The sequence below is a fragment of the Leptinotarsa decemlineata genome, unplaced genomic scaffold, assembly GCF_025532065.1.
Source record: "Leptinotarsa decemlineata unplaced genomic scaffold, Ldec_3_MD MMD2_tig00026354_RagTag_RagTag, whole genome shotgun sequence".
Lineage (NCBI taxonomy): Eukaryota > Metazoa > Arthropoda > Insecta > Coleoptera > Chrysomelidae > Leptinotarsa > Leptinotarsa decemlineata.
In genome coordinates, this window is record NW_027412702.1 from 1,635,560 (window position 1) to 1,663,144 (window position 27,585).

At 33.9% G+C, this 27,585-nt stretch overlaps 1 protein-coding gene across 3 annotated transcripts; it reads right to left on the reverse strand.

Moving 5' to 3' along the window:
- LOC111504286 (E3 ubiquitin-protein ligase TRIM37) lies at window positions 1-27,478 on the reverse strand. Of its 3 annotated transcripts, none has more exons than XM_074184595.1 (2): window positions 27,269-27,478; window positions 1-5,906 (listed from the first exon to the last, which is right to left on the reverse strand). In XM_074184595.1, exon 2 carries the CDS (start codon window positions 5,870-5,872, stop codon window positions 3,269-3,271), a length of 2,604 nt encoding a protein of 867 aa, XP_074040696.1. In that variant the 5' UTR covers window positions 5,873-5,906; window positions 27,269-27,478; the 3' UTR covers window positions 1-3,268. The 3 variants fall into 3 exon arrangements, with proteins under 3 accessions (XP_074040696.1, XP_023014574.2, XP_074040695.1); XM_023158806.2 differs by lacking the exon at window positions 27,269-27,478 and adding an exon at window positions 6,609-6,857; XM_074184594.1 differs by lacking the exon at window positions 27,269-27,478 and adding an exon at window positions 6,604-6,857.
- Between the last annotated feature and the right edge of the window lie 107 nt (window positions 27,479-27,585).

The window sequence follows — 27,585 nt, forward strand, 5'->3', positions numbered from 1 at the left end:
TTTAATTCAACGCCATTTTAATGAATTTGTTTCTTTTATAATTTGAGATATTTAAAAGAGTAATTAAACAATAATATATAAATTTAACATAAATTCATGAAACCTTAAACATAGATACAATGTATTGATCGATCAATATGTACTACCATATAATATAATAGCAGCTAGACAAAAATCAATGATTTCTATCTTTGATAAATAACAAACAGAATGGAGCAAGTGCCCAAGTGCATCATTGTGACACAAAACAAAATAGCGCATTTATAAATCACAATAAAAATAGAAAAATATCCTCTGAACAAAATAGAATAAAAACATAATCATAAGTAGTCAATTAATTTATTGACTACCAAAGTAGCTGTCCTTATGTGAAGATAATAATCCTATATATTTTCACTTGAAACTTCAACGTCACATAAATGGTGATAATGATAGTAAAGTATAACTCCAACTATCTGGATTGCCAATTTTACAGATTACTTTTAGAGAATTTTTCATTTAGATTTTTCAGGTGAAATCGTGTATTTATGCAAACAATGCATGTTCTGAAGTCAAGAAATAATACAGTAAATACCGCGAATCTTAAGCTATTGAGAAAACTATCAAATGTATTTATAAGCTTCCACATTTAGAACCAACCAAAAACTTACATACCCGGAAATGGTTATTGTATTTGAATTCACTTTATAAATTGGCAATTTGTTCTGTCATTCACCTCACCTTCATAAATAAAAATACAAATTAAAATGTTTTACAGAGTTTGATTAACTGGGTTAGGGTTGGTCCTAAATAATTTGGATAATTGAAATTTTACTGAAATGTAAAATTACTGAGTAAATAAGCTAAGCAATCTCAGAAAAAAACAAAATGCAGAAAATTTCATATTCTAAAGAACTTATTGATACTACTTAAATGACCTATTGCAAATCATACATATAATAAAAAAATATCCTCCTCTTAAACGATAATCAATTTTGATTAGATACATGCTATGAGTTAATCACAAAATCAATCACAATTCATTCAATAAAGATTATTCCATTCAACATAACTACTTAATTTTCCAGCTCAGAAAAACCTAGCACCTAATGTGGTTTGCATAACGTACAAGAAAATTACTGAAAGAAGGTAAATGATATTACAATATCAATATTCCTGATTAGATTTTACATGGTTTGAAACAACTACTTTGCCACTTTTACACTGCATTTCAATGAATGCTCTCAAAAATTCAGTATACAGAATACAGGCAATAATGACTACTAAGAAGTGTTTCCTAATAAAATAAGTGTACATCCTAAAAATTTGTTGATTATTCAAAACCGTGATTTTTCAATTCAACTGAGGTATCAATCAAAAAAATTAAAAACAAGATAGCTTGTCCAACAAACTGCTCCTAGTTCTTTGATTGAAATCTATCTTAGTACTAGCAAGAGAAGTGTAAGTTGTTTGAAGGTGGCTGACAATGTTTCGTGATGCATTTCATCAGTTCGGACTTCCATTGTTTAATATGATTTAAATTGATTTGAAATACCTGAAAGAATCTGTTATCACTCGAAGATGATAGTGGATACTAACAATCGAAACGTCGTGAAATAACTTTGTTTTGAATCTTTTAATTTTATATTTTTAATTTTCATTTCTTGTTAATATTTTTTTAATTTTTCAGCTCGTGTTAATAGTTCAATTTTTTTGGTTTTTTGGTTGTTGCTTGTATGCTATTTCATTGTAATTTCAGTTTTTTGTCTAATAAAATTATTTTTTCAGCTAATCTTTTTATTTTTTTTACAAATTTTTCAAATTAATTTAAATCATATTAGACAATGGAAGTCCGAACTGATAAAATGCAGAAGTGTAAGTTGTTCCATACAGTTCTAACTTCCATTAGTAGTTTGAGATGAAAGAGTGAAGTTATCAAAAAAAGTTTTTATAAAAGTTTTAGCTATCGATGAAAGGGCTTTTTTTGAATATCCAGTAGAAGTGGGCCGTACGGCCAGTATTTAGTTTATATCAGTCACACCTTATTTGCCTTCCAATGCCTACCCCAGCACTTATGTGAAATTTGACTTCGTGTATATTCAAGAGAAGTATTTACTTATCTTTGCATTGATTAAAGCGAATACAGAATGAAAAGATTCAGGAAAAAAAAATAATTCCTTGTTGTCAGCCTATAAGTGCGGACTAATTCTCCTGAAATTCTGTGTAACAGTGCCTGTCAATAGACAAGTTATTAAAAACCCCATGAAATAACAATTAATATTAATTTTGTAACTTTGTATATTTACATTTCTGCATATATTGATGTATTCTGAAACATCTATATGTATGTCTGTTTAGTTTAACTCAATATTGTCCTTTGAAACTGATACAATTTACTGTAAGATTTTCACTAAAAGGGTTTTACCGCGACACGTGTTTCACTATACAATAATTTCTCCAGGCAAGAATGATTCTCGTCACTATGAGTTTTACAAAAACCATGAAGCGTGTATTGCTATACAATAGCTTCCTCAAGTTGGTGTCTTCAAGATATGAAGTAGAATAATTCTCAACACTAAACCAGGCCTCTATTCATATCTAAGGGGATAAACTTTCACTTTCAGATACATACGAATGATTTTGGGTCGAAATTCGCGGGAAATTTTTTCGCTAGGTATTTTCCTTAAAAACCCTATATCACATCTTCAATGAAATATTGAGCGCTCTCTTTAAAAATAATTTGTATAGTTGTAAAATCCAAATATGAAAAGCAATATACATTTCATTCAAAAACCTAACTTATGCAACATTTTTTGATAATCTCATCTGAAAATTATAATGAAAGTTTGATGTGACACATATTGTATACTTTTATTATATTTAAATTTTAGCCAATCTCAATTCCTAGTAATTAGTTTTCTATTTCCTCACAGTTATTGCTTATTCTTGTATTCATTGAATTCACTTTAATTTGACTAGATTCCTTCAATTAAAACGGTAATATTGTTCATTTTTTAAATAAGCAATCACTATACATATTTTAATCAGAATTTTCCATTACAGAATTTCAATTCAAAAACAATTATTTGCACTTTTCAAAATGCTAATAACTTGGACTTTACAATGATATACGTAACAGCTTCTATAATCTGCAATAATTTAGATATTTTCATTTAATGTTGTTAAAAAATATGGCTTAAAAATTCTAATGAATTATGAGGTATTGTTAGGTATTTTTGTGAGCTGTTTATCTTTCATTTAAATATAAACACCTATATACTTATACATATTAAGCAGAATGAGGATGATCTTCAGAATTACTTTCGTCCTTCTCTGGTAATGCATGATCACTTGTTGGCACTCGAGGAGACTTACCAGCTCGTCTTTGACCTAATAAAGACGGAGTCCAGCTGAAACCTGAAGCAGATGGGGGTTGCAAAGAAACCTCCAAGTTATCACTCATTGGTGGAGGCGAAGTTGGCAGGAGAGGGGGAAATTTTGCCTTGGAAGCATTTTTTTCCTTTTCTTTCGAAGTAATATCTTTTGCTCGATTTTGATCTTGCTCCGGGTAACAGTTAATTGACCGCAGAAAAGATTCGAGGGGACCCATAACAGACTCCTTTGTGTTGTGGGAGATCGGAACAGTTTGTATCCAATTTCCTCCTTGCCTGCTAGATCCAGATGGAGCATCATTTGATTTGAATCTTTGTTTGAGTTTTTTCTTATTTTCTGGAGTACCAGGGCTATCACTCTTAATAGATAATGCTGAACCAAGCAAACCCAAATTTGTGTTAGGAGGTGTTAGGTCCAACAAAGCAGTGGAACTAGAAGAGGCTGTATTATTGGCAACGGTTTCTTGTTTATTCAAAAAAATTTGATCAAACTGGAGAAGCCTCAATTTCTGTTCGAAGCTATCCATGAGATCTGTTGGAGATAATGCTGTAGCTCCTACAATACTACTACTGGTAGAACTGGGGTCTCGTGCCACCATTCTTTGAGCCATGGAAAATTCAGCATACTCTACATCGTTTTCACCTGACATTGTTTCAAGGTCTACATCATTTTCATCATTGGAAGCCTCACAAGATAAACCTGGCAAACACATTGGTCTTGGTTTAAATTCTTCCACCAGAGGTTCAGTCTCACTGAGGTCACTCTCGCTGCTACTAGTTGATAGCATTGATGATGAAACAGTGGAATTCAGGAGGTTTGGTGAACTCAAAGAAACCCCTAACCCAAGCATTTGATGGGGAGGACTATTATTGGATTTCTTTGCAAAATTATCCCCTTTTCCTTTAGAGGAACAAGGACAATCTTCCGACTTTGGCTGATTATTGGTCATAGATGTTGTTAAACTTCTGGTGAAATTACCAAGTTCACTTGAAAAAGACCTTTCTGCAAGGGGAATGTTTTCAATATCATTGAGTACAGTAGGTAAATTGAACATATTTTTAACAAGTGACATATTGGTCACTTCATTTTGTCTTTTTGAAGACCTCAGTGTGGCAGCGACAGCGTTCCTCGATATTTCAGCTGCTAGTCGTTCCTTTGACTCGTTTATCTGGGAAATGTATTGATGCTGAACAGTTTGAAGCTGGTTTATATACCACTGTTGATCACGACATCTCTGGTAAAATGTAGGCGCTCTAACTTGGAATCTCAGAACCAATGTATCCAAAGTTTCATTTAGGTAACCTTCACTGGCCAAGAGATCAAGACGGAAGAATCTATTATAACCCCAACATTCACCTACTTCAAAATCAGAAGCGAATTCTCTGACAATATTCTTTGAAGAATCTCTGCCAGCTTGATGTATCATAGCAACCCGGTATTCATATTTGGAAGTTTCAGGATATCCAGCACTGAGCTCCAAAAAAACTGAGAGATAGTTACCTCTTACGACTCCATTACCATCTGGATAAACTTTCAATCTCCAACATAACCCATTGCAATGGAGCGGGGTAGAATATACGGGATCTGCTTTACGTTGTAATTGTGAAAAAGAATGCATAACAAAAGTGTTACTATCATACGAAGGTACTATTTCACTATGAAAATCTGCTGGTACCGGTGCTGTGACAAAGCTAGTCATTGGTTTTTTCCTTATAGCGTGTATCATCCTTGATAATTCACTACTTTTAGAGATCAATTCTGATCTAGTACAAGTATGCAACTTATGTTCGATTTCAAGCAATAAGTGCTCCAATTGTTCAGTTTCCTGTGTGAGTGAATCTTTTTGACCCATTAGGGTGAGCAATTTGGTTTTGAGCTGAGAATCTAACCGAGCTATCATAAGTTCTACTGCGTTACGTATTTCTCGCACTCTATCATCTTTAGCTGATCTTACTGACTCTACATTTCTTTCTACTTCTTGCACAATACTGATGAGCTCCATAAGACGTCTTCGAAGCTGAGCCACTTCATCTTTTATCTGTGTAACATGTTGCTCATACACTTCATTCAATTGTTTAAATGTGTGGCCGGAGTGTGTGCCACCCCACAAAGCACACTGATGACAAATGCAACATCTGCAAGTCCAACAATACACTGATAGCTTTTCCAAATGAGTCGAGCATTTATCCCTATCATTTTCATCGACTCTATTACCATTTAAAGTGACTGCTTGCAGAGTATCTAGCTGTTGGGTGACCTCTTCTACCCATCGACAATTCACAAGTTCATGCAAGTGTAGAGAAGCGCGGCAATGGGGACATTGAGAACGTTGTTCGGTGAGCCACCTGCGAATGCAAACATAGCAACACAGCTTGGAGCAATGTGGACATAAGTGAGCATCACGTAGCTTTTCCATGCAAATGAAACATCGAAACACTTCGGCCAAAGTTTCAACACTGTGGTCGTCATGTTTTGTGCCCAATTTGTTCCTCGATGCCATTTCAGATTGTCACTTCTGAAAACTGGTAATATACCTAAAAAAATACATAACTTGGAAAATATTTTCTGACTTTGGTTTGGTACATCAAATAATACCCATAACTTAATGACTGATTCATAAAAATAGGTTCATGCACCAGTCTAAAATTGCAAGTCATCAGTAATAAATCATGAGCAATGGGATCATCAATTTTCAGTGGTAACTTTCATGCACAAGTTGCTTTTAGTAGTACCAATCGGAAAGTATATATTCTTATAATTGAAAACTTATTTGTAATTGAGTCATGATTTCACAGTAAACTTAAGGACAAGACATTACATATCTCAGATGAAAACTGCATTTTTTCAGTTTTAGTCTAATTTCATAAATGTAACTTACATAAAATGATTTGATAAAAATAATAATTCGGAAAATTTCAGAAGTAAAAGCAACGATTAGGGGAATGTTATATGCCTTTCATTAAGTTACCCTTATACATCGGAAGAATTGACTAGCATCAATTAATTTGTATCCTGGGTTTTATTCAAAACTATGCATTCAACAAAGAAGTCATTGACTACTTTACAGTTATGATATCTAAGGTCAATATCACTTGTGATCGAGAAAATGGATTTTATGAATGACAGAAACAATTTTCAAGTTGAAGAGGTTTTGAAACGGTTTAAATAGTAATAACTTGTGTGTAAAAGTATCCAATAGAACAATTACAAGAATATAATCAATATTCTAACCTCACCTTTGACAAGTCACCTTATGAATATCCTACACGCACTGCACCAGACTGATGTTCGTAGTGAAATTAGAGACTTTTTAACGAATAACAAAACACATTTGTGTAAGGACTGTCATCAATTCAAATCCCAAAAAAAGGATTGTAAAAAAAGCATTCCAAACTTGTTAATAGCCCACAATTTAAAAACAAAACAGAACTACAAAATAGTAAACAATATTCTGTGACAGAACCTTAAATTTCACATACACTCATCTCATCGATGTTGCCAGTTTTTCATATACTTATTGTGGAATAGCCAAATGAAATAAATTCATCACTGCAATCGTACATACCTATTTCTAAAAAAAATCTGAAACATGATCATTTTAGATTTCGAAATTATATCCTATTACGTAACTTAATAGGTAGTCTTTATTTTTGAATGAAAAAAAAAACGACATATGTCAGGTTTTTATGCATACTGACTGAAATAATTGCATTTATGCCATTTGGGTTTTTCATTCTATAGTCAAAACTGAAAAAGGTACACTATGTGATTAATGACGAAAAATCATAGAAAAAAGTGAGTCATACTCTATGACACAAGCCCCCCTGTGTTTGGCGTATTAATAGGCGTTTCACTGTTCAGTGAAAATCTCACAATAATTTATACTCAAATACGATAATGAATATTTCTTCAACATATTTTTTTGAAATATTGCCCGTGGATCAGTGGGCCCTTGTCAGTGTCGTGTAGCTGAGCCAAAATTGGAAATATATCATTACAAATAAAACTAAAATATGACACACACATGTCACTGTAATTATCATGAGATTTGATTATTTATGTGTATCTGATGTTAATCAAAGAATCAAAGTTAGTAAATAGTAGGTGAAAAAGAAATCAAATATTCAACGATTTTTATATATGTTCAATTAAAAAATCACTTCTCTCATAGATCATTGTTCAATATAATGTTATATTGTTACGATTGTTTGTTCACATTTTCCGATTGATTTTATATCTCCGTTGTTGTTGTTGTTTTGAGTGCATCTCTTGTACATTAATCATTGTTACTCTGAAAAAGGTTGTCCAGCGTTAACTATCAATACATCCAAAATGTACGAGTCATTTGAATATAGGATAGAGAAACCGAAACAGGTCTTAACAAGTAAAAATCTTTGTAGAAATTAGACAAAAGTTATTTTCTCTATCCTATATTTAATATGAATTTCCAAAAAAATAAATAGGTCATCAATCGAACAAAATGAATTATTTATTTTGCAATAAATTGATGGATGAAGCCGTTATTACGTGGTAGTAAATCATCATGAAAAGTGAGGAATGAAATAATTTCCTGTTGTTTTAGCACTTTTATTCGTAACAAAAGCAGTTTCGTCCTATACGAACATTTTAAAATGAATACCAAAATGTTCTAATAGGACGAAACGATAGTTACAAATACAAGTGGTAAAAAAATATAGAAAGTTTTATTTCTCATTTTTCATATTCAGTTTTTCGATACGATATATTCTATTTGTCCATAAATAAGACAATTTTCTGTTGAAATTGTTAACAGTTCGAGGAAACTATTGAAGATGTGACAACGCCGTATATGTATACAGCAAGTCCATCAAACTTGAAGATTCAAGATAGAAGCAGAGCCGTATTCAAAATAGCTAGGCGAATGGTCCGCGAATGGTCCTCGAACGGCTCGAACACTCGATAGTAATTGCCCGGCTGCGACTGTAAAATCGTCTTAACTGCGAACCCGAATATGGCTCCGATATACGGGGTGACTCTTCGGCAGCTGCGTTGATAAATATTGCGAAAACTTAAAGTAGGAAAACTGTGAAAATTTGCTAGTAGAGGATTAAAGTTGAGTACAATTCATCTAAAATAGCGTGAGTTGTCGCCGCTTGGGGCCGACCGGAAATACGCCGATATATAATCAAGAAAGGTTAATGCTGGAAAATGATTCCATAAAAATCAAAAGATAAATAGATAGATAACACAACACAACAAAGTTTTTGTTTCGGGGTTAAAATTAGATGATTTTAATGTATTTCCACGTGTTAAAACCGAAAGTGACCATAAAAATTATATATTAGCTCTTGTTTTCAAGATATAGTATCATTATATTATATATATGTATATTGAGTTTTCAACAAATGAAATATTTATCACCAACAGTTGGTACACATGTTTGTTTACATAACACCCCTCTCATCAGCTGTTCTTAAGTAGTAAACATAACCTATGTGAGTTTGTCAATTGTACGCACGTGGTTGCTATTGAAATTATCGTGTGAAGTTGATTTTTAAATTAATTTAAGTGCTGATCTGAAATGCCTCGAAAGTGTGTGAATTCTGTCGATAGCTTTTGCTATATATGTGGTGAAATAACATTTAAGGCTCAGAAACGTAAAATGACACCTATCGTTAAGTCAGCCTATGAACATTATTTTGGTGTGAAAGTTGGGGACCAAGATAAATCATGGGCTCCTCATATATGTTGTAATTCTTGTTCCGTCATATTGCGAGAGTGGCTGAAAAATAAAAACCGGGCAATGGCTTTTGCAGTACCTATGGTTTGGCGTGAGCCTACCAATCATACAGACGACTGTTATTTCTGCTTAACTTCTCCCATTAAGCATGGTTTATCTATGAAGAAAAGAGGAACGGTTAAATACCCTAATTCTCCCATCTGCTCTTCGGCCTGTACCAAACTCAGACAATTTGCCAGTCCCTTCTCCACCCCAAAACTATGAAATTTTAGAGGAAGGTGATGAAGACTGTTTAGAAGGAGCAACCCATCCTTCTACATCCTATGACCCTGATTTTGAGGTAAGCGATAGGTCTAGTGATCCGCACAGAATTAGTCAAGCAGAGTTGAGTGACCTTATAAGAGATCTTCGCTCGTCTAAGGAAAAGGCTGAGCTGTTAGGGTCAAGACTACAACAGTGGAATCTTCTAAAACATGATGGAAAATATCTCAGTACAGACAGCGTCAAAAAGATTTGCTTCCTTTTTTTGAGAAAAAAAAAACTTGTAGTTTGTTCTGATGTTAATGGTTTGATGGACTGCTTGAATTTGGATCACACTCCATCTGAATGGAGACTGTTTATAGACTCTTCAAAACTAAGCTTAAAAGCTGTACTTCTGCATAATGGAAATCAGCTACCCTCTATTCCTATAGGTCATGCAGTTCACATGAAGGAAACGTATATAAATATGAAAACACTTCTCCAATCAATCAAATATGAACAACACAAGTGGCACATCTGTGGTGATCTGAAAGTCATTGCTATACTCCCAGGAATGCAATTAGGGTTCACCAAGTACTGTTGTTTTTTGTGTCTGTGGGACAGTCGGGATAGAAAATCTCACTATAAAAAAATGAACTGGCCTACACGAGACCTAAACCCTAATGAGAAAAATGTAGTTTACGAGCCTCTTGTAGATCCTAAGGATGTTCTCCTTCCCCCATTACATATTAAGTTGGGACTAATGAAAAACTTTGTGAAGGCCATGGACCAGGAAGGACAAGCTTTTAAGTACTTGAGAGCAAAGTTTCCCAGGTTGAGTGATGCTAAAGTCAAGGAAGGCATCTTTATTGGGCCTCAAATCCGTGAAATCGTAAATGATCCTGCTTTTGACATGATTTTAACAGGAAATGAAAAAAGAGCCTGGGAAGCCTTTAAGGGGGTTGTACATGGGTTTTTAGGTAACAAAAGAGATGATAACTTCACAGCATTGGTTAAAGAGCTTCTTCAAGCTTACCACCAACTTGGATGCAACATGTCCTTAAAAATTCATTTTCTTCACTCTCATCTTAATTTCTTCCCACAAAACTGTGGAGCTGTGAGTGACGAACATGGAGAAAGATTCCATCAAGACATTGCCTTAATGGAACAGAGATATCAGGGCCGTTGGAATGAAGCAATGCTTGCAGACTACTGCTGGTCTGTGTGTAGGGATGCTCCAGAAGTGTTTTATAAAAGACAAGCTAAACGACAGCGATCTTACAATGAATCGGATGGACTTAATTGAAATTTGGTGGTACAAACTTCTTTTATTTGTCAAAACACTAAGAATGTTTTTTTTTTATTAATTTTGTACTTAAAATATTCTAAAAGAAACATAACAATATTGTTTTATGTACTTTCACTTTTCACGTATAACTACTCTTTAAGATTAAGTACTGTGTATCTCAAAAACCAGAGCTAATAAAAATTTTTCATTGTTATTTTCGTTTTTATCACCCCAAAATTAGTAGAAATTGACTAATTTAGTGTAGGAAACATTCAAAAAATATTTTTTGTTGTGTTGTGATAATAGATGAGTAGGTACTATTCTGGTCATTCCCAATTTGATTTCAACCTTAAGAACCACCGGTATACAGCTGTTTCAGTCTGTTGGTCATCATTAGAACCGGACAGACGGTCCTCGATTGAAGACAAGAAGGGTTAGGTTAGGTCCAAAGTGAGTGGGTCTATTCGACCCTCCACCGCAACCCGCAAGGGTTTATAGTGGCTCACACCTATGCACACTCGACTTTCAGGTCACATGGTAAAAGTACGGCTCTGCCGAACTATAAAAACCTGATTGGATCCTCAGCGGGACAGGTACAAAGGTACAGGTACAAAACAGCTCTGCTGTTTCAAGAAGGCCTGCCCCGCTGGGGACCGAATCAGGTTTTTAGAGTTCGGCAGAGCCGTACTCTTGCCATCTGACCTGAGACCACTCACCATACAAACTAATCGGCTTCGTTAAGAAGCTGGGATTATTTGGTCGAGTGTGAATAGGTGTGAGCCACAATAAACCCTTGCGGGTTGCGGTGGAGGGTCGAATAGACCCATTCACATTGGACATAAACTATGACCTAACACCTTCAACGACGAAAGAGGATTATATAAAAAAGAGAACGTAGTTTGAGGCCTGACTCCGTGTGACCAGCAACACACTAAACATTTTTTGAAGAATAATAAATGTAACGAATTCGAAGGGAGCAATCAAAAAGTTTGGGTTTTTTAGGTAAAACAGGAATGCAACTGAAAAAATATGTTCAATTCAATTTTCTTCGCGTTGTGTTAAACAATTCAAAAATTTCACGATTGTTTGAACAGATAATCCTTCCATGCAGTCAAATGAAGAGTTATGAAATTCGATTTCTTGAATATGATCAACTATGAATTTTGTTTGTGGGAACATTCTGAAGCTCACATGATTTTTCCATAACCAATTCAATTTAATAGAGTGAATTTCTAGTTGCCGTGGAATGGACATATTAAAACTTTCATTTCTATGAGAATTATGCAATTTAGGTATAAGGTTGCTTCGAAAGTTTTGTATGTTTTATGAGTCTTCTTTAAACTTTAATACCTCAGTGAATACTTATTTAATTTAATTGAAATAAGCGCCATTTGAATTAGCTCACGTTTGCCAAAATAACACAAGTCGATTAATTCCGTTAGCATAACAATAATGTGCTGGGAATTCGATGGAGTCGACGAAGGACGTTTTGCCTAGTCCTGATTGGCGAAGGTTCTACTGGTGATGAAGTTATCGAAGTGCTTGAAAAAATGGTTGGCGTGAGGTCTGCGTAGTATAGTGGGTGAGGCATAACCTCGACGCTTAATTCGTTAAATTTTCGGACGGTGATTTTGTGAAACGTGCGGATGGGCGTTGTCGTGAAGCAGGATCGGATCTCTTCTGTTAACCAGTGCCAGCTGCTGCTGACACAATTTTCGGTACATTTCGTCGATTTCCTCACAAACGCGCTCTTCTATGATGTTTTGGGTGGGTGGCTCATCGTTGTCCAACCACTGTCCTGTTGTCGTAGATGATACATTTTTCATTACACGTGTCGATCCGATCCAAAAAAAGGTTCGTTTCAGTTGCCCAAATGTAAAGGAGAACAGACCTCGAAACGTGACACTTTCTGTCGATCGTTCAAATTGTACGGCACCCACTTTTCGAGCTTCTTGACATTTTCAATGCGTTTTAAACCATCAAAAACCGCATGGGAGACGACGCCCAGTTCTTCCGAAATCCCATGAACCGTTTGTGATGGGTCAAAATCCATCAGGGTCTTCAAATCCTCGTCCTGGATTAATATAAGTCGACCACTTCGGGGCTTGGGAACGAAATTTCGCAAACCAACGTCAAAGAGTGCGTTCATTAACACTAAAATTGCCAAATGCCTTGTTAATTTTTTATATAGTAGTAAGCTGAAAAGGGGCAAAAATTTCATTTTGAGAATCGGCAATTGTTGAACCTGGTTCTAGCAGAAACCGTGGAAAAGTAGAAACTTGTATAGACAGTATTGAAGAAATAAATGATTGGCCGAAACTTTAAACTAAACCGGTAAAAAATGTATCTGTACAAAAAATATGTTTTTTTGTAGAGGAGGGCATCTGTAATGCATCTCCCTGTATACATCAATTCGCAAGAATTGATGTACTACGTCAATAGGTTCGTTCCAACCTTGAGTCACAAACAGATTTCCAACTGTTTGTAAATCGTTGACAACGCGCATGTCTGGTAAATATTGGTTTCTGATTAATTTGAAATTTCTGACTGGAACAGCTGATAGTTCAACTGAAGTTTGGCATGGAATTTCAACATAACCTTTAAAAATAATTTGGGAAAGAATGTTTTTGGCTTTCTACTACTCCATCTTAATACAAAAAAAGGGGACGAGGAAATCTTCCAAAGAAAGGAAGTAATCAATTTGAAAATAAGTAACTCTATACATGGATGTGTAGATCATGCAAAGAAGTAACTTTCAGACACAAACTGAAAGAATGTCCTCCTGAAACAGCTACTTTCATATAAACATTGAATTACACGAAAGAAAAAAAAATTCTTTCGAAACAAATACTTCTAAATGAACACTGAATTATACAGAAGATACTTTTCTCTACTCAGTTTGTATTTCAAACATTCCACAACGAATGTCACTCCTAAAAATATAACCCCTTCAATTCTTCAAAAATAAATCTATTCAAGTGTATTTCTGGAGAGTAAAAGAAGGTTGCAGTATTTTATATCTCTATTCTATTTACTTATCAACATGGAACTGGAAGGTCACCGCAATAACTAATTTGTGTAATTAAAGATGTTCATATTATAGGTTCACTTAAAGAATTCCCAATTTTTCCTGCGCCAGCAAATACATAATTTATTTTATAACAATTTTTGCAGGTTATGTTGTTTGTACGTTGCATGAACATAAAATAGAAACAGTAATACGAAATACGCATGCGTCAGATTGATGGTTAGAAGATAATCCTCAAACCATTCTGATAGATTTCGAACAGGTTTGAATCTTGGATGGAACAGAAAGCTGATAGTTTACTAATGGTTGGAAACTCACGTTGGAACGCAATCACATTACTGCGCAGAATCCTGACTGTCAGAAACTGTTTCTGACGCTGGTTGGAACGAACCTAATTAGTTAGTGTACCTTCGACATTCATTGAAGGAGTATCAATCTATAAAGGTGCCTTATTTCTGGTAGATTCTAGAAGTATATCACAGTAATAATAAATTCAATTATGTATTAAAATACATGTGTTTCTCCACTTGAAAAATAAAAGTACTTCGTCATATCATTGAAGACATAATTCAACCTCACTCAGCAATAAAAAATGAAAATGAATATTCATATACAGTGTCACCATTAAAGTGCGCACCATATGGAAAACTTTTTTTTCGAAAAGTTTCGATGAAGTTTAACTTCGGCACTTGTTTGTGCTTTAAATTTAACTTAAAATGATGCGGCCAACTGCGACCCACTGACGTTCAGTGTTTGATCTTCTGAAACTCTGAATTATACTAAACAGAGGGCAGTGGCGAGTCAGAAAGTTGTTCATTCATGGATTACAATTTTATGCAAAAATAAATGCTTCATAACTGGTCAACAAATTTTTATAAAAATAACCACAGGAATAATAATAAATTTCGCAATATGTCAATAGGGGGATTTTATTTGACGTAAACCGATTATTTATTTATAAAGAAACCTCAGAAATTCCTAATATACCGATTCAATATCTTTTATATAGTTATTGGCTCAAAGGAGTTGATATCCATAGAGGTTTGTAGCACAACACATTATCAACGAAATCATGATGTTATTATCAGAAATGGGGAACAGGCATATGTCTCTGTTTAAAAATATTTTGATTTCATCATGTACATCACCTCCAACAAATGGTAAAAAATTTTCAATTCAAATTATAGTATTTGGCGTCGTCACGAATTTTTTTTATTGATATTTATTTAAGTTTGAAGTAATTCTTTTACAAACTTTTAATAAACTTGCAATGTTTGTACATACATAGAATACCTATGTAGTGAATTGTTCAAACAATATGGTGAAACAATTTTTTTATGCTGGTACACTCGTCTCGAATATATGTTCACTGTTTCAGCTGTTTAGCATGTTTAGTTTCTTGGTGAGACGCATAAAAGTTAGAAGTGTTTTGCATGTTTGACGATTTTCAGGTGTCGAAAAAAATGGGTCAGAGAAATTGCATCAAATTTTGTGTAAAAAATGGAATTATGTGCTCAAAAACACTTGAAATGTTGTCAGTGATATACGGTGATTGTACTCTGAGTCAGAAAAATGTTTACAAGTGGTACAAACTCTTCACCGAAGATAGAGAAGATGTGAATGGCGACGCTCGCCCTAGTTGCTCCAGCACATCAACAACCGATAAAAATGTTGAGAAGGTGAAGAAAACTGTTATAAAGAATCGTCGAATCGCTATTAGGGAACTTGCGATGCACTGTTTGGAACCTTTGGTGTAGTAATGAATAATACTGGAGTTTTATCCCAACACCAAACCGTTATTTTAAACACCTCAACACGTGTTTCAATCACCACCATCAACAGGAAGATTAAACAGTTCAATCCACCCCTTGAAGATGGTCATTTGGTGATTGAAACACGTGTCGAGGTGTTAAAAATAACTGTTTGGTGTTAGGATTGAACTCCAGTAATATTCACTATTAGAGAAATTGCTGAGGATGTCGGCATATCGGTTGGCTCATGCCATGTAATTTTTTCGGAAATTTTAGGCATGAAGCCTGTGGCAACGAAGGTTGTTCCAAATTCACTATATTTTGACAAAAAAAAACGGTCGCATGAGCATCGCTCAGGATTTGATTTGAATGATGTCAACAGCGAACCGTATTTGTTTAAAAGGGTCATAACTGGTGAAGAATCATGGGAATATGGTTATGACATCGAAACCAAAGACCAATCGTCTGAATGGAAGAGCCCAGAAGAGCCAAGACCACGGAAATCACGCCAAGTTCCATCAAATGTCAAGATTTTGCTCACTGTTTTCTTCGATTACCGTGGCGTAGTACACGAGGAGTTCTTGCCACATGGTCGTACGGTCGATAATGAGTATTATTATATTGAAGTTATGTGCCGCTTGCGAGAAGCAATACGACGAAAACGACTGCGACTTTTTCCTGTTCCCAAGATTGAAGACACCCATGAAAGGACATACCAAAAAGTGCATAAGTATTAGAACTGCATCGAGGATCGGAAAAACGCTGGCACAAGTGTATTATATCTGAGAGGGACTACTTTGAAAGGGACAAAATAGATCTACACATCTATGTATAGAGTTAGTTCTTTTGAAATTGATTGCTTCCTTCCTTTCTTTGGAAGATTCCCACATTTTTTGTATCAAGATGGAGTAGTAGAAACGTCAAAAACTTTGTTTCTAAAAAAATTAGTCACTCCTAAAAATATAACCCTTTCAATATAAACATGATTCCTTCTGGCTGAAGAACCCTAAGACAAGTGTCTTACGGCGAAACATCGATGTCTACCAGTGAGGATGACAGTGTTCCACGTAAGTAAAATTTTTACCTATCATTTAGTATATTGTGTAGAAATCCTGTGAATGATATCTGATTTAATTCCATAACGAATGTTTGGAATACAAACTGAAAAGTGTTTTCGTACAATTCAGTGTTCATATGAAAGTATTTGTTTAGAAAGATTTTTTTTTTCGTGTAATTCAATGTTTATATGAAAGTAGCTGTTTCAGGAGGGCTTTTTCTTCCAGTTTGTGTCTGAAAGTTACATCTTTGCATGATCTATACATCTATGTATAGAGTTACTTTTTTTCAAATCGATTACTTTCTTCCTTTCTTTGGGGATTCTAACATTTTTTGTATCAAGATGGAGTAGTAGAAAGCCAAAAACTTTCTTTCCCAAAAAATTAGTCACTCCTAAAAATATAACCTTTTCAATATAAACAAGATTCCTTCTGGATGGGATTCAATATTCAATCAAATAAGTGAATGAATGTCATTACGATGTCATCGATGACATAAGTAAACCAAACTTATTCCGTGACATAAAAATCGTAATTTATTAATGAATTGTGTGAATTTTTCTTATAATATTATCCAGATTGTTACTGAAGAACCCAAAGGCAAATGTGTTACGACGAAACATCGATGTCTACCAGTGAAGATGACAGTGTTCCATGTAAGTAAAAGTTTCACCTTTCATTTAGTATATTCCATAACGAATGTTTGGAATACAAACTGAGTAGAGAAAAGTGTTTTTTGTATGATTCAGTGTTCATATGAAAGTATTTGTTTCGAAAGATTTTTTTTCGTGTAGTAATCACACGTTAAAAGGTAAGACCTCGTTAATCCTTATCTCGCATAAGTTTTGACTTCTGAGAGTTGTCGTTCGTAGGGATGCGACAGCTGGTTAACGGAAAAACATATTTTAAACAGATTTTTAAACATAATTCAATGTTCATATGAAAGTAGCCGTTCATGGAGAGCTTTTTCTTCCAGTTTGTGTCTGAAAGTTACTTCTTTGCATGATCTAAATATCTATGTAGAGTTAGTTCTTTAAAAATTGATTGCTTCCTTCCTTTCTTTGGAAGATTCCCACATTTTTTTGTATCAAGATGGAGTAGTAGAAAGCCAAAAACCTTCTTTCCCAAAAAATTAGTCACTCCTAAAAATATAACCCTTTCAATATAAACAAAAGAGAAATTGATGAAGGAATATTTCTTGAGAAAAATGAAAATTCGCCTCGTTTTTCGAACAGACAGCGTATTTATGTCAGTTGAGTCAAATCTTGCAACTGAATTTCAAAGCAGTCGCCTTCAACTGATTGAGCTGTAATTTTGTAAACACATTCAGTTTGGATGACAATGCATGGTTAGCTGAGTTAATGTCATTCTGCATCCAATATGACGGACCGTCCAAGATAGCAGAGTACTTATTTTTTATGAACTCCTATGATATGGATATCAAATAAAACGGTTTGCTAAAAAGAGTAGAGGAATGAATCATCACCCTAATTTCAATATGGCGGACTAGTTATTTTTATACATTCCCATGATATGGGAGAGTATACATATAATAATGAAAAAGTTTGTTGAAAAGAATACGAAAAATAACATGACGGCATCACTCTGGTGACACTTGGTAGTACTTGAATGAAATGAATAACCTAGGAACATATATAGTGATATTTAAAAAATAAATTAACAATTGAATTCTGTTTTGTTAAATGCTATTTTTCTATTAAATTCTGTTTTTACGTTAACCAGCTGTCGCCTCCCTACGAACAACAATCCTCAAAAGTTGAAACTTATGCGAGCTATGAACAACGAGGTCTTACTTCTTACCGTGCGATTCCTAGATTCCTAAATGGGTTGGACGATAGGCAATGAAATTCGATTGTCCGACTTCTCGGCTCGAACCACCGTTTCATCTGACTGTCGATTGAATGAGTGAAACAAACCACTCATGCCAAATAACCAGCTACCGGGAACTTCTGACCCACCTTTCAACAAAAGCTTTTGTGATGCTCACTTTTCAAGAAAAAACGGGAACCTTTTTTGGTGGGACGGTAACCTGTTGGATTGACGTGAGTGGTTTGGTTCACTAATTCAATAAACCGTTCGGTGAAAAGGTGGTTCAAGCCGCGAGGCCGGACGGCTTGTTTTCACTGCCTATCATACAACCCATGCTAGGAATCGCACTTTGAAAGGTAAGACCTCGTTGAACTTTAGCTCTTACAAGTTTCTACTTTTGGTGGTTGTCGTCGTTACAGATTTTTTTGCTTTATGTGTGGGGGGATAGCAACTTCCTTTGATCATACCGGAACTCGTTTAGCGGAACGCACATAACTTCACACTTTGAGTGTTTCCATTACGTCGAATTCATAGAAATTTTCTTTTGTCACCTATTTAGATGATTGTTCATTCTTTAAACTGAAATCTAAGCACCATTCTATACATTTAATATTATTTCAATTTGATTCTTAACGTGAATTCAATTTTTCGGGGGGTATGTGTGACTCTTGAAATTATAATAATTTTTATAGGTGCTCGGCACTTTCATCATCTTGAAGTACTTAAAAAATAAACTAAGGAGTATGGATGTATATATATAAGTCAAATCATCCTTCGAAGAAATATCCCAATAATAATAAACAATGCCAGGTAAATTTTGAAGAATCGGAAACATTTCAAATGCAAATGGGGTTTTTTTTAGACGTGAACAACCAGAAACATCAACCCACGACAACTGTTTGATCGGGCAAACCCACGCAATTTTGCGACGAAAGTCAGTGAACCAGCAAAAGGAAATAATCGTTCAACTATCCATTTCACGGGGGTGATTATGCTCACCTGCTGAACACCCCTAAGTTCACGAGAGGGTGAGGTCAATACATCACCGACCGTCAAGGTGTATCGACACGGTTCAATGAAAATTCAGCTATTATACCTTCTCATGATTATTATAATGGGAATAATTAAAATGGAAACGTTTGTTATTTTGGTGGCCAACAAACGCTTTAGATTTTACGAGGTAGTACACTACACATATTTTCATTTATCTTATTGTATGCTGATCGACTTATTCCATTTATTAAAAATTATCAACTGATACCTGAACAGTATGGCATCTAAAAGGGTGAATCCTCAACTGATACTGAAAATTTTCATAATAATGATTTTCTTATGAAAATCACAATTTTCCTTAATATTTTGATTGCCTTTTTATTTTTTCTTTATATGAACAGTTCAACTTTTTATTTTTATTTTAATGTAGACAATTTCTCTCAAAAGTCACCAAAAAATGTGAAATGCAAATCTGCCCTTTCCTGTGAATTCCTGTCTAAAAAAAGTTGTCACGAGCCTCAAAAACGGCAAACATTATAACACATAGTGAAAAAAACTTGCTTTAGAAGCTGTTTGTTAATCCTTATATAGCTCAAACTTTCTGATGGTTGTCATGCATAAAGCGGTGAAATCTGATTTATCGTTAAACCAGATTTTAACTTATCATCAAAACCCTAACTAAATCGACCCTTTCACTCGATATTATGTTCCACGATGAAAACTGTAAAACCCACACAATCTTGAAATTCGCAATGAAATATTTCCATTGGCGAAAAAGTGTTTTCTCGATGCTGATGCTTTTGCCACGTACGTTGAAAGAATATTCTCCATATTTAGTTTAGTTCATTCTAAACCAAGGTTCTAATCCGATGGAAAAACTGAAAAAAATATTAGTTTTTTCAAAAATTGAAAATATATAATACAACATCGAACAAAATATTTTCAAATATTGCGACTGATTTGTTTTTTATCGATAAAAGTTACATATTATGCACATGCATGAATATAGACTGCTACGATACAACATACATATAAACAAATGCATGGTTATTCACGAGATAATTAATTTTTTGAGGAAATTTGATAAATTATGTCGGGTTCAAAAAATCGTTTCTTGAAAAAATATACATGGAACGCATTTATTGATTAACTATGCATTTTTGCGCGTAAATATCAATATTAAGGAACCATTTTTTTTCTGAAAAATCATTATTTTCACTGTTGTTTTGTAATATGAAAAAATATATTATTTGATAAAGAATTTGTTTCAAACAAATAAATTATCACACTATTTTGAACTGGTAAAAAATTAAACAAAAATAGTCTCGTATCATTTTATAATAAACAAATTTTATTTTTTTATTTTTTTCTTAGCTGCATTTTCTGCAACTAATGTCTCCGATCCAATAAAATGCAGACCCGTCAAAGTTAATATTGAAATTAAAAGACACATCTATTTTACACCAAACTAAAGAAAATAACATATTTAGTAATATTACCGAACGAAAACCTACATTTGAATGAAGATGCCATTGATCTGCAGCATTCTCCTCTCATTATTATAACATTATTGAATTTGTTGCTTCAGCAGTTTTTTCATCTAATATTGAGCGATGCGATGCGATTTTGAACGTATGAATTTGTAGACTAATAAGTCAGACAAAGTTACGTCAATTGCCTTTATATTGTTCATGAAAATCATTCCATCATTCCTAACGTGTTAGGAATCACACGTTAAAAGGTAAGACCTCGTTAGTCCTTAGCTCGCACAAGTTTCTCAACTTCTGAGAGTTGTCGTTCGTATGGGGGCGGCAGCTGATTAACGGAAAAACAGATTTTAAACAGATTAAACAGATTCCGAATGTTATAAAAAATTGAAACAATAAAACAATGCTGTTTTCACAGTTATCCCATATTTAAAACTTGTGATGCAGTGTTTGGAACCTTTGGTGTACTAATGAATATTAATTACTGGAGTTTTTCCCAAACACCAAACCGTTATTTTAACACCTCGACATGTGTTTCGACCACCAAGTGATCAAACTGTTTGATCTTCCTCTTGAACATGAACAAGAACAGTAACTACAAACTGATGATACTCGTAACTCTAGGAGATAATATTATCGGATTGGATTAGTGAACGTGTGCGTCTATATCGATTTCAGAATTTCACTACAGTCTACATACTACTAATGTATGCTCTCAGTTTGCTTCTGGTGTACTTAATAAAAAATCAGATTGACGTGGTAGTTCACTTTCAATTCCACAATTACTGAACTCTCACCTGTCGAATCGATGCCAGTTGAATACGAAGATATAAGTAGTATAAGATGTTATAAATTTACTCTGATTTCAAGCGTTTCATAAGAATCCAACTTGAGATCGTTTCTTTTCCCATCGTTACGTTTTTCCCGGTGGGTTGACCATTAATTAACTACACTGAATAATCAAACTTAACCTTATTTCACTTTACACACAATAAACACTTCAACTAAAACTTCAACTATTATTCGAATGTCTATCGTCTTACTAGATCGCTTCGCGTACCGCACTGTAACTTCCACTTGACTGTGTCGATATGCTCGTGGCTAGCGTTTATATATCGTAATCGAATGCGCTAGAAAATTTCGCCGGAATTCCATCAAAATCGGTAGCCTTATTCTCGCTACATCTAAAGCGGCAGCGAATATCGTACAGTCGCGCGCTCTTAGCTACATCACGATTGGTTTATGGCTACCAGCGGCGTTATTTTCTTTAGGGCATGATTTACAACACTATTATTTATTTACGATACATTCTCAAACATTATTGTACACAGATGATATGAAGATATTTAAGATAATTAATGAAATCCATTGTATTTCTTCGCAAGATTATCTTGTGATATGGATACTCTGAAGGTGTCAAAATCACGATTGATGTTCTGGAAAATAATTGAATTTTAATATTTCTCATATTAACCAGCTAGTTTATAAGGCAAGTAAGTTACTAGGATTTATAATTCACAATTGTGAAAAACAAGTAATATACTTGAGTCTTGTAAGAAGTAAATCAGGACATTGTAGTATATTGTGGAACCCTTCTTATGATGGATTGATCGTTATTTTGAGAAAGTTCAAAAGAAGTTTTTAAAAACAGTATCTATCCTGAACAAGACTAAAATAATAATCTGGAATAGAATTTGCCGATACTTGATGAAATTCCATAACTTGTTCAAGAGTACTTCATTGTGGAGATTTCCACCAGACAGTTTACAAAACCGCAACAGATATTACGCTATATAATAGTTTTATCAAGCGTTTTCATACAGTATTACTTTCAAAATCGAATCGTTTTGTAATCATTTTAATTGTTTATAGCCAAAAAATATCACCGAACTGGTGATTACCTTCTGCAATCACCATTCCGGCAAAAATATTCGCCATATAGAAATGATACAATTGCTTCAAACTCAATCCGAAACCTCAATTGCCTGTTATGGCAGACTCACCAGCTGCCAGGACAACAGGACAACCCAGACGAAAACTTTCCAATACATCGGAAGCTTTCGAATAACTATACGGCGTTATGGAGGAGTCAGTACCAAAAAAGCCTATGCATGATTGTTCATATGCCTATCAACCAAAGCACTCCACTTCGAATTAGCTTCTTCATTATCGATAGAAAGTTTTTTGAATGTCTTCAATCGTTTTCTTTCATATCTTGAAATTGTTCCTTCTCATGCATTTCATTAGTAAGGACTTCCATTGTCTAATATGATATACAATTATTTGAAATCCCTGAAAGAATCAATAAAATTAATTGATATAAAATACAACAATTAAAATAAAAAATTCAAAGATTTCAAGCCAAGTTACTTCACGACGTTTCGATTGTTAGTATCCACAATCGTTTTCGGGTGGATACTAACAATCGAAACGTCGTGTCCACCCGAAGACGATTGTGGCTTGAAGTTTTTTAATTTTTAATTAAAATTTCTTGTTAATTGTTCATTGTTCAATTGTTGCTAATCTTTTTGATTTTATTGATTCTTTCAGGAATTTCAAATCATTTTATATCATATTAGACAATGGAAGTCCAAACTTATGAAATGCACCATGAAACATTGTCAACCACCTTCAAATGTTCCTTCTTATATTAAGATTGTGGAAATAACTATGTAGGAGGCAAAGGTTACCTGAATGATGTTCGCCAGTTAGTTACTACCAAAAATTATACAGATCATTTTCAAAACGCGCTTAACTTTGAAGAATAAACTGGATTTTAACTTCCCTAGTGCATTCCAATTTGGAGACATTTGAGAATCCAATATTAAAAGTTGTAAACGATATTTACCAAGAGTCATTGGGAATCAAATACTGATCTACGAAGAATTTTCTGCAGTACTCTCCCAAATTGAAGCACTCATGAATTATAGATAGCTTTGCAATGTATCAAACGATCCAGTGGATCTTACTCCAGCATATTTCATACATAGTGTTCAGTTTCAGCCGAAAATGTGGTTTAGAGGCCTATGAACCATTTAAGTATATATATAAACTATTGGATGCAATGGTTCAACATTACTGTAAAGGTAAACATTAATCATGGTTTGTTTATATGATCAATGGTGGAAGCTTTCAACTATTTCCACTGAACAATATCATAAATTTTGGACAATTTTGTATACAGAAATATTCATTCCTCAATGGAAGGTTGATGTGGAAATTATTTAATTTTTTAACGATCTTATTTGCATGGTTAGGTATTTCAAATATGTTCAATTTTGTATTAAACTAAAAACACAACCAGGGAGACAGGATATTTTGGCCGTTTCGCTTTTCATTCTACATTGTTGAGTGCCTACGTAGTTATACTATGTGCATGTGTTGCTCCTCAACAACAAACCTTCAGTATGTGTTCTCAAAAAAAAATTGTGATGAAGCTAATCTTCCTTTCCCCTTTCCATATATATTATTTTCTGCTATACGAGTATGTTACTTATGGGAGCAAAGGTAGTTCAAATTGTTAAATTTGAATAAGTTCGAGTAGTTGTGAATTGAGGGCAAAGGTGTCCTAGACGTTGATTTGGAACGACTGGGTAAAATCAAACTACACTAATTAAATTTATGAACTTACCTTGTCCATTTTTTACAGCAGTCCCTGGTGTTAAAGTAAAAACTACTGATGTAGACTATTTTCTTTTTTTTTTGCTGCACTTTCACTTGCACTTCTTGAATTAAAAACTAGCCATATTTATTTACTAGCTGACTATTTGACTTCTTTATTGAATATTGTTACAAAACCCATACTTACCATATATACACTTTCACCTTCTTGAAATTCATTCCTCTAATACTGCAGTTGAGGAAATATAAATTCATGGAAAAACTTGGTATAGTATAATTATTAAGTGAAATATTGAGTGTTGCTTTATATTGTTTTAATCAGAAAGTGAATTAAAACTGTTCCACATTTATGGGTGCACCCACAAAAACTGTAACAATACATTAGCAATTGAAAAACAGTGTTTCTCTCACTCAATATTTGAAACTCTTAACTGTATCTCAGCATGAACTTTTGAAGAATAATTACAGGAGGGAATATGTAAATATGTTGTTAAAGCTACCGCTACAGTCACTATGATTTATAAATCAATATCACATTGATATTATATAATAAAAAATTATTTCAAGAAGATAAATACTTCGAATAAGTATTGGATACATTCACCTCTCAGAACCTTTTTACATAGTAGGAAAACAACTATTTCCTGATCGATACTACGAGGGATATTGAATAATTTTGATGATTCTTTTGCAGATGCTCCTCATTTGTCCAACAGCAAAATTTTGCTTAATAGAGCAATCACCTACAAACCAGTTTCGAAGTAATAATCCTCATCATTACAGGATAGATTCAACCAATGCACCAGTGCCCTTTGATACTCGACTTTTTCATCGTAGTTTCACTGGCAATTTAAAACCTTCGTCAGAGTCCAGAGCCATCCGACTACAATTAACTACAGCTTGTCAGATGTAGGAAGAGCTTTCTGAATTCCGTTATGGTCCCGCTCACTAGATGTGCGTTTGTTAGAAGACTATGAGAGCGAGAGAGAGAGAGAATTCTCAAGTCTCTTCCTAGATTTGAAAAACTATAGTAACAGCTCCAACTTGTAAATAAAACTATGTACATAAAATATCCACCTTGTATCAAAACCTTTGGTGCACTGCTCTGATGTGTAAGTAGAAATATTAGGAATCACACGTTAAAAGGTAAGACCTCGTTAGTCCTTAGCTCGCACAAGTTTCTCAACTTCTGAAAATTGTCGTTCGTATGGGGGCGACAGCTGATTAACGGAAAAACAGATTTTAAACAGATTTTTTAAACTACTCCAAAAACAATCTGCAGGTTATCACTCTACTGATTGGTTCTGCTGGTGGAGAAATGAGAAGCCTCGAGAAGCATCTACAAAATGACCAAGTCAAAACCAAAGGACCAACCCCTATTTATCCATTCAACAACTTGTACAGTAGGTAATTTAAATTTTCATTATCGAAATAATATGTCTCTCGCTTGGTCTTAGAAAAAGCTTCAACATTCTTGACACAAATCCGGGTTATTACAGCATGAAACAGGTTCAAAAGTGATATATTCAGATGCATATATAAGATTACTACAACATTTATCATGTGAATAATCATTCACTGATCTACAATAGTTGCAAGAGGTTTAAGAGAGATATATTAAGGTGTATGAATTATCCAAAACATTGTTTATAGGTTATCGATAAAATATCAGTGCATTTGTTTAGTTAGAAGTATACGCCGGCATTTTGAACAACCATCTATTTTGCAAATTGATCACATATATCTCATTTTTTTGTATAGTCCCAGTTTGATTCACAAAACATATTTAGCATCAATCTCAGTTTCAATAAATCACTAAAACATAACAATATCAAGGATATAATTTTTATTGAAACCAAATCATGAATACACTTAATCTGGATAAATTAAAAGCAATGGTTGGAAATCAGTTTAACAGACAGCTTCCCAAGGAGATAGTACAATCAGCTATTGAAAAATTAAAGGGTGGTTCTTAGGAGGAAAATGAGTTACGATTACAATCATCCCTAGTGAATAACGGCGTATCCGCCTCAATAAAAAAATTTACCTGCCTTGGTATTTATGCATTTTATCTTGAGACTACTGAGTGAATGTAGTGGATCACTTTTTTATATACACATTGTACAATTTTCAACAAAGTCACAAACAATAAACATCTGGACATTTATTAATTATGAGGTGAACAACAGGATAATGTGGTCTACTTTCTGTTAGTTTGTTTATAAAGAAAAAAAGGTCTTTAACCTAGATACAATGGACATATAGGTTCCCATTCGAATTTAAAGAAGTAACAATTTTTATACAGTTCCTGAGATACTTCACAAAAACTGTTGTTAGTAATATCTTTTTTCCAATTTAGCTTTCTGAACATTAATGACCTTCACTCATCTCTGCAGCTGTAGTACCTACCTACTCTTTTGAAAGAAGATAATATATAGGAACTTCTTAAGAATAAAAACAGGATTGAAGGTGTTACCTTCATTCACTGACGTTAAAAATACTCAATTATTTGAAATATGAAACCAACAGTGAAATTCGTATAAAAACACCTGTTGATTCCAACTGACTGGACTGAATTGTATTTCTAGTTCTGTTAATAAATACTTTTCTATAGATACATTAATGAATATATAGTTGAATGAGTACTCAGACCTAGTTGGGAATTCGAATATGAAACTAAAAATATAAAAGGTCCTCCCCCCGCAGGGAGTGAACTACCAAAACATTTATCTAATTTATACATAAATTGGAGTACAATAGATTATTTTCAACCAGTCACCATTTAGATTGTTAAATTATGTGTTTTTATTCGTGGTTGTACGTATATTAACATAATTGTTTATATAAAAAACATTTCCAAAATTTTTTCTTGTACTTCACTCACCTAAAATAGCCTGAATAGCTAAATCGGCTGTAAAAGAATCCATCGTGGAAGGTTTTCCAAATTAATATAAAATCATTGTATCCGATTTTCACTTCAACAAAACTTCTCTCACATTTTTTTAACAAAAGTTCATAATATTTTAAACTGTTTTCATAAATTATCTTTCCACGTTATTTGACACTTTTGACAGTTATTCTGTCCCAATTCCCGAACGAGTAATAACAAATAACAACTTGCTTTATTACTCCACAGCGTTGCCATGTTCTCATTGTTTAACATTGAGAGAATTGTTCAGAAAATTTCTGAATTATATAATC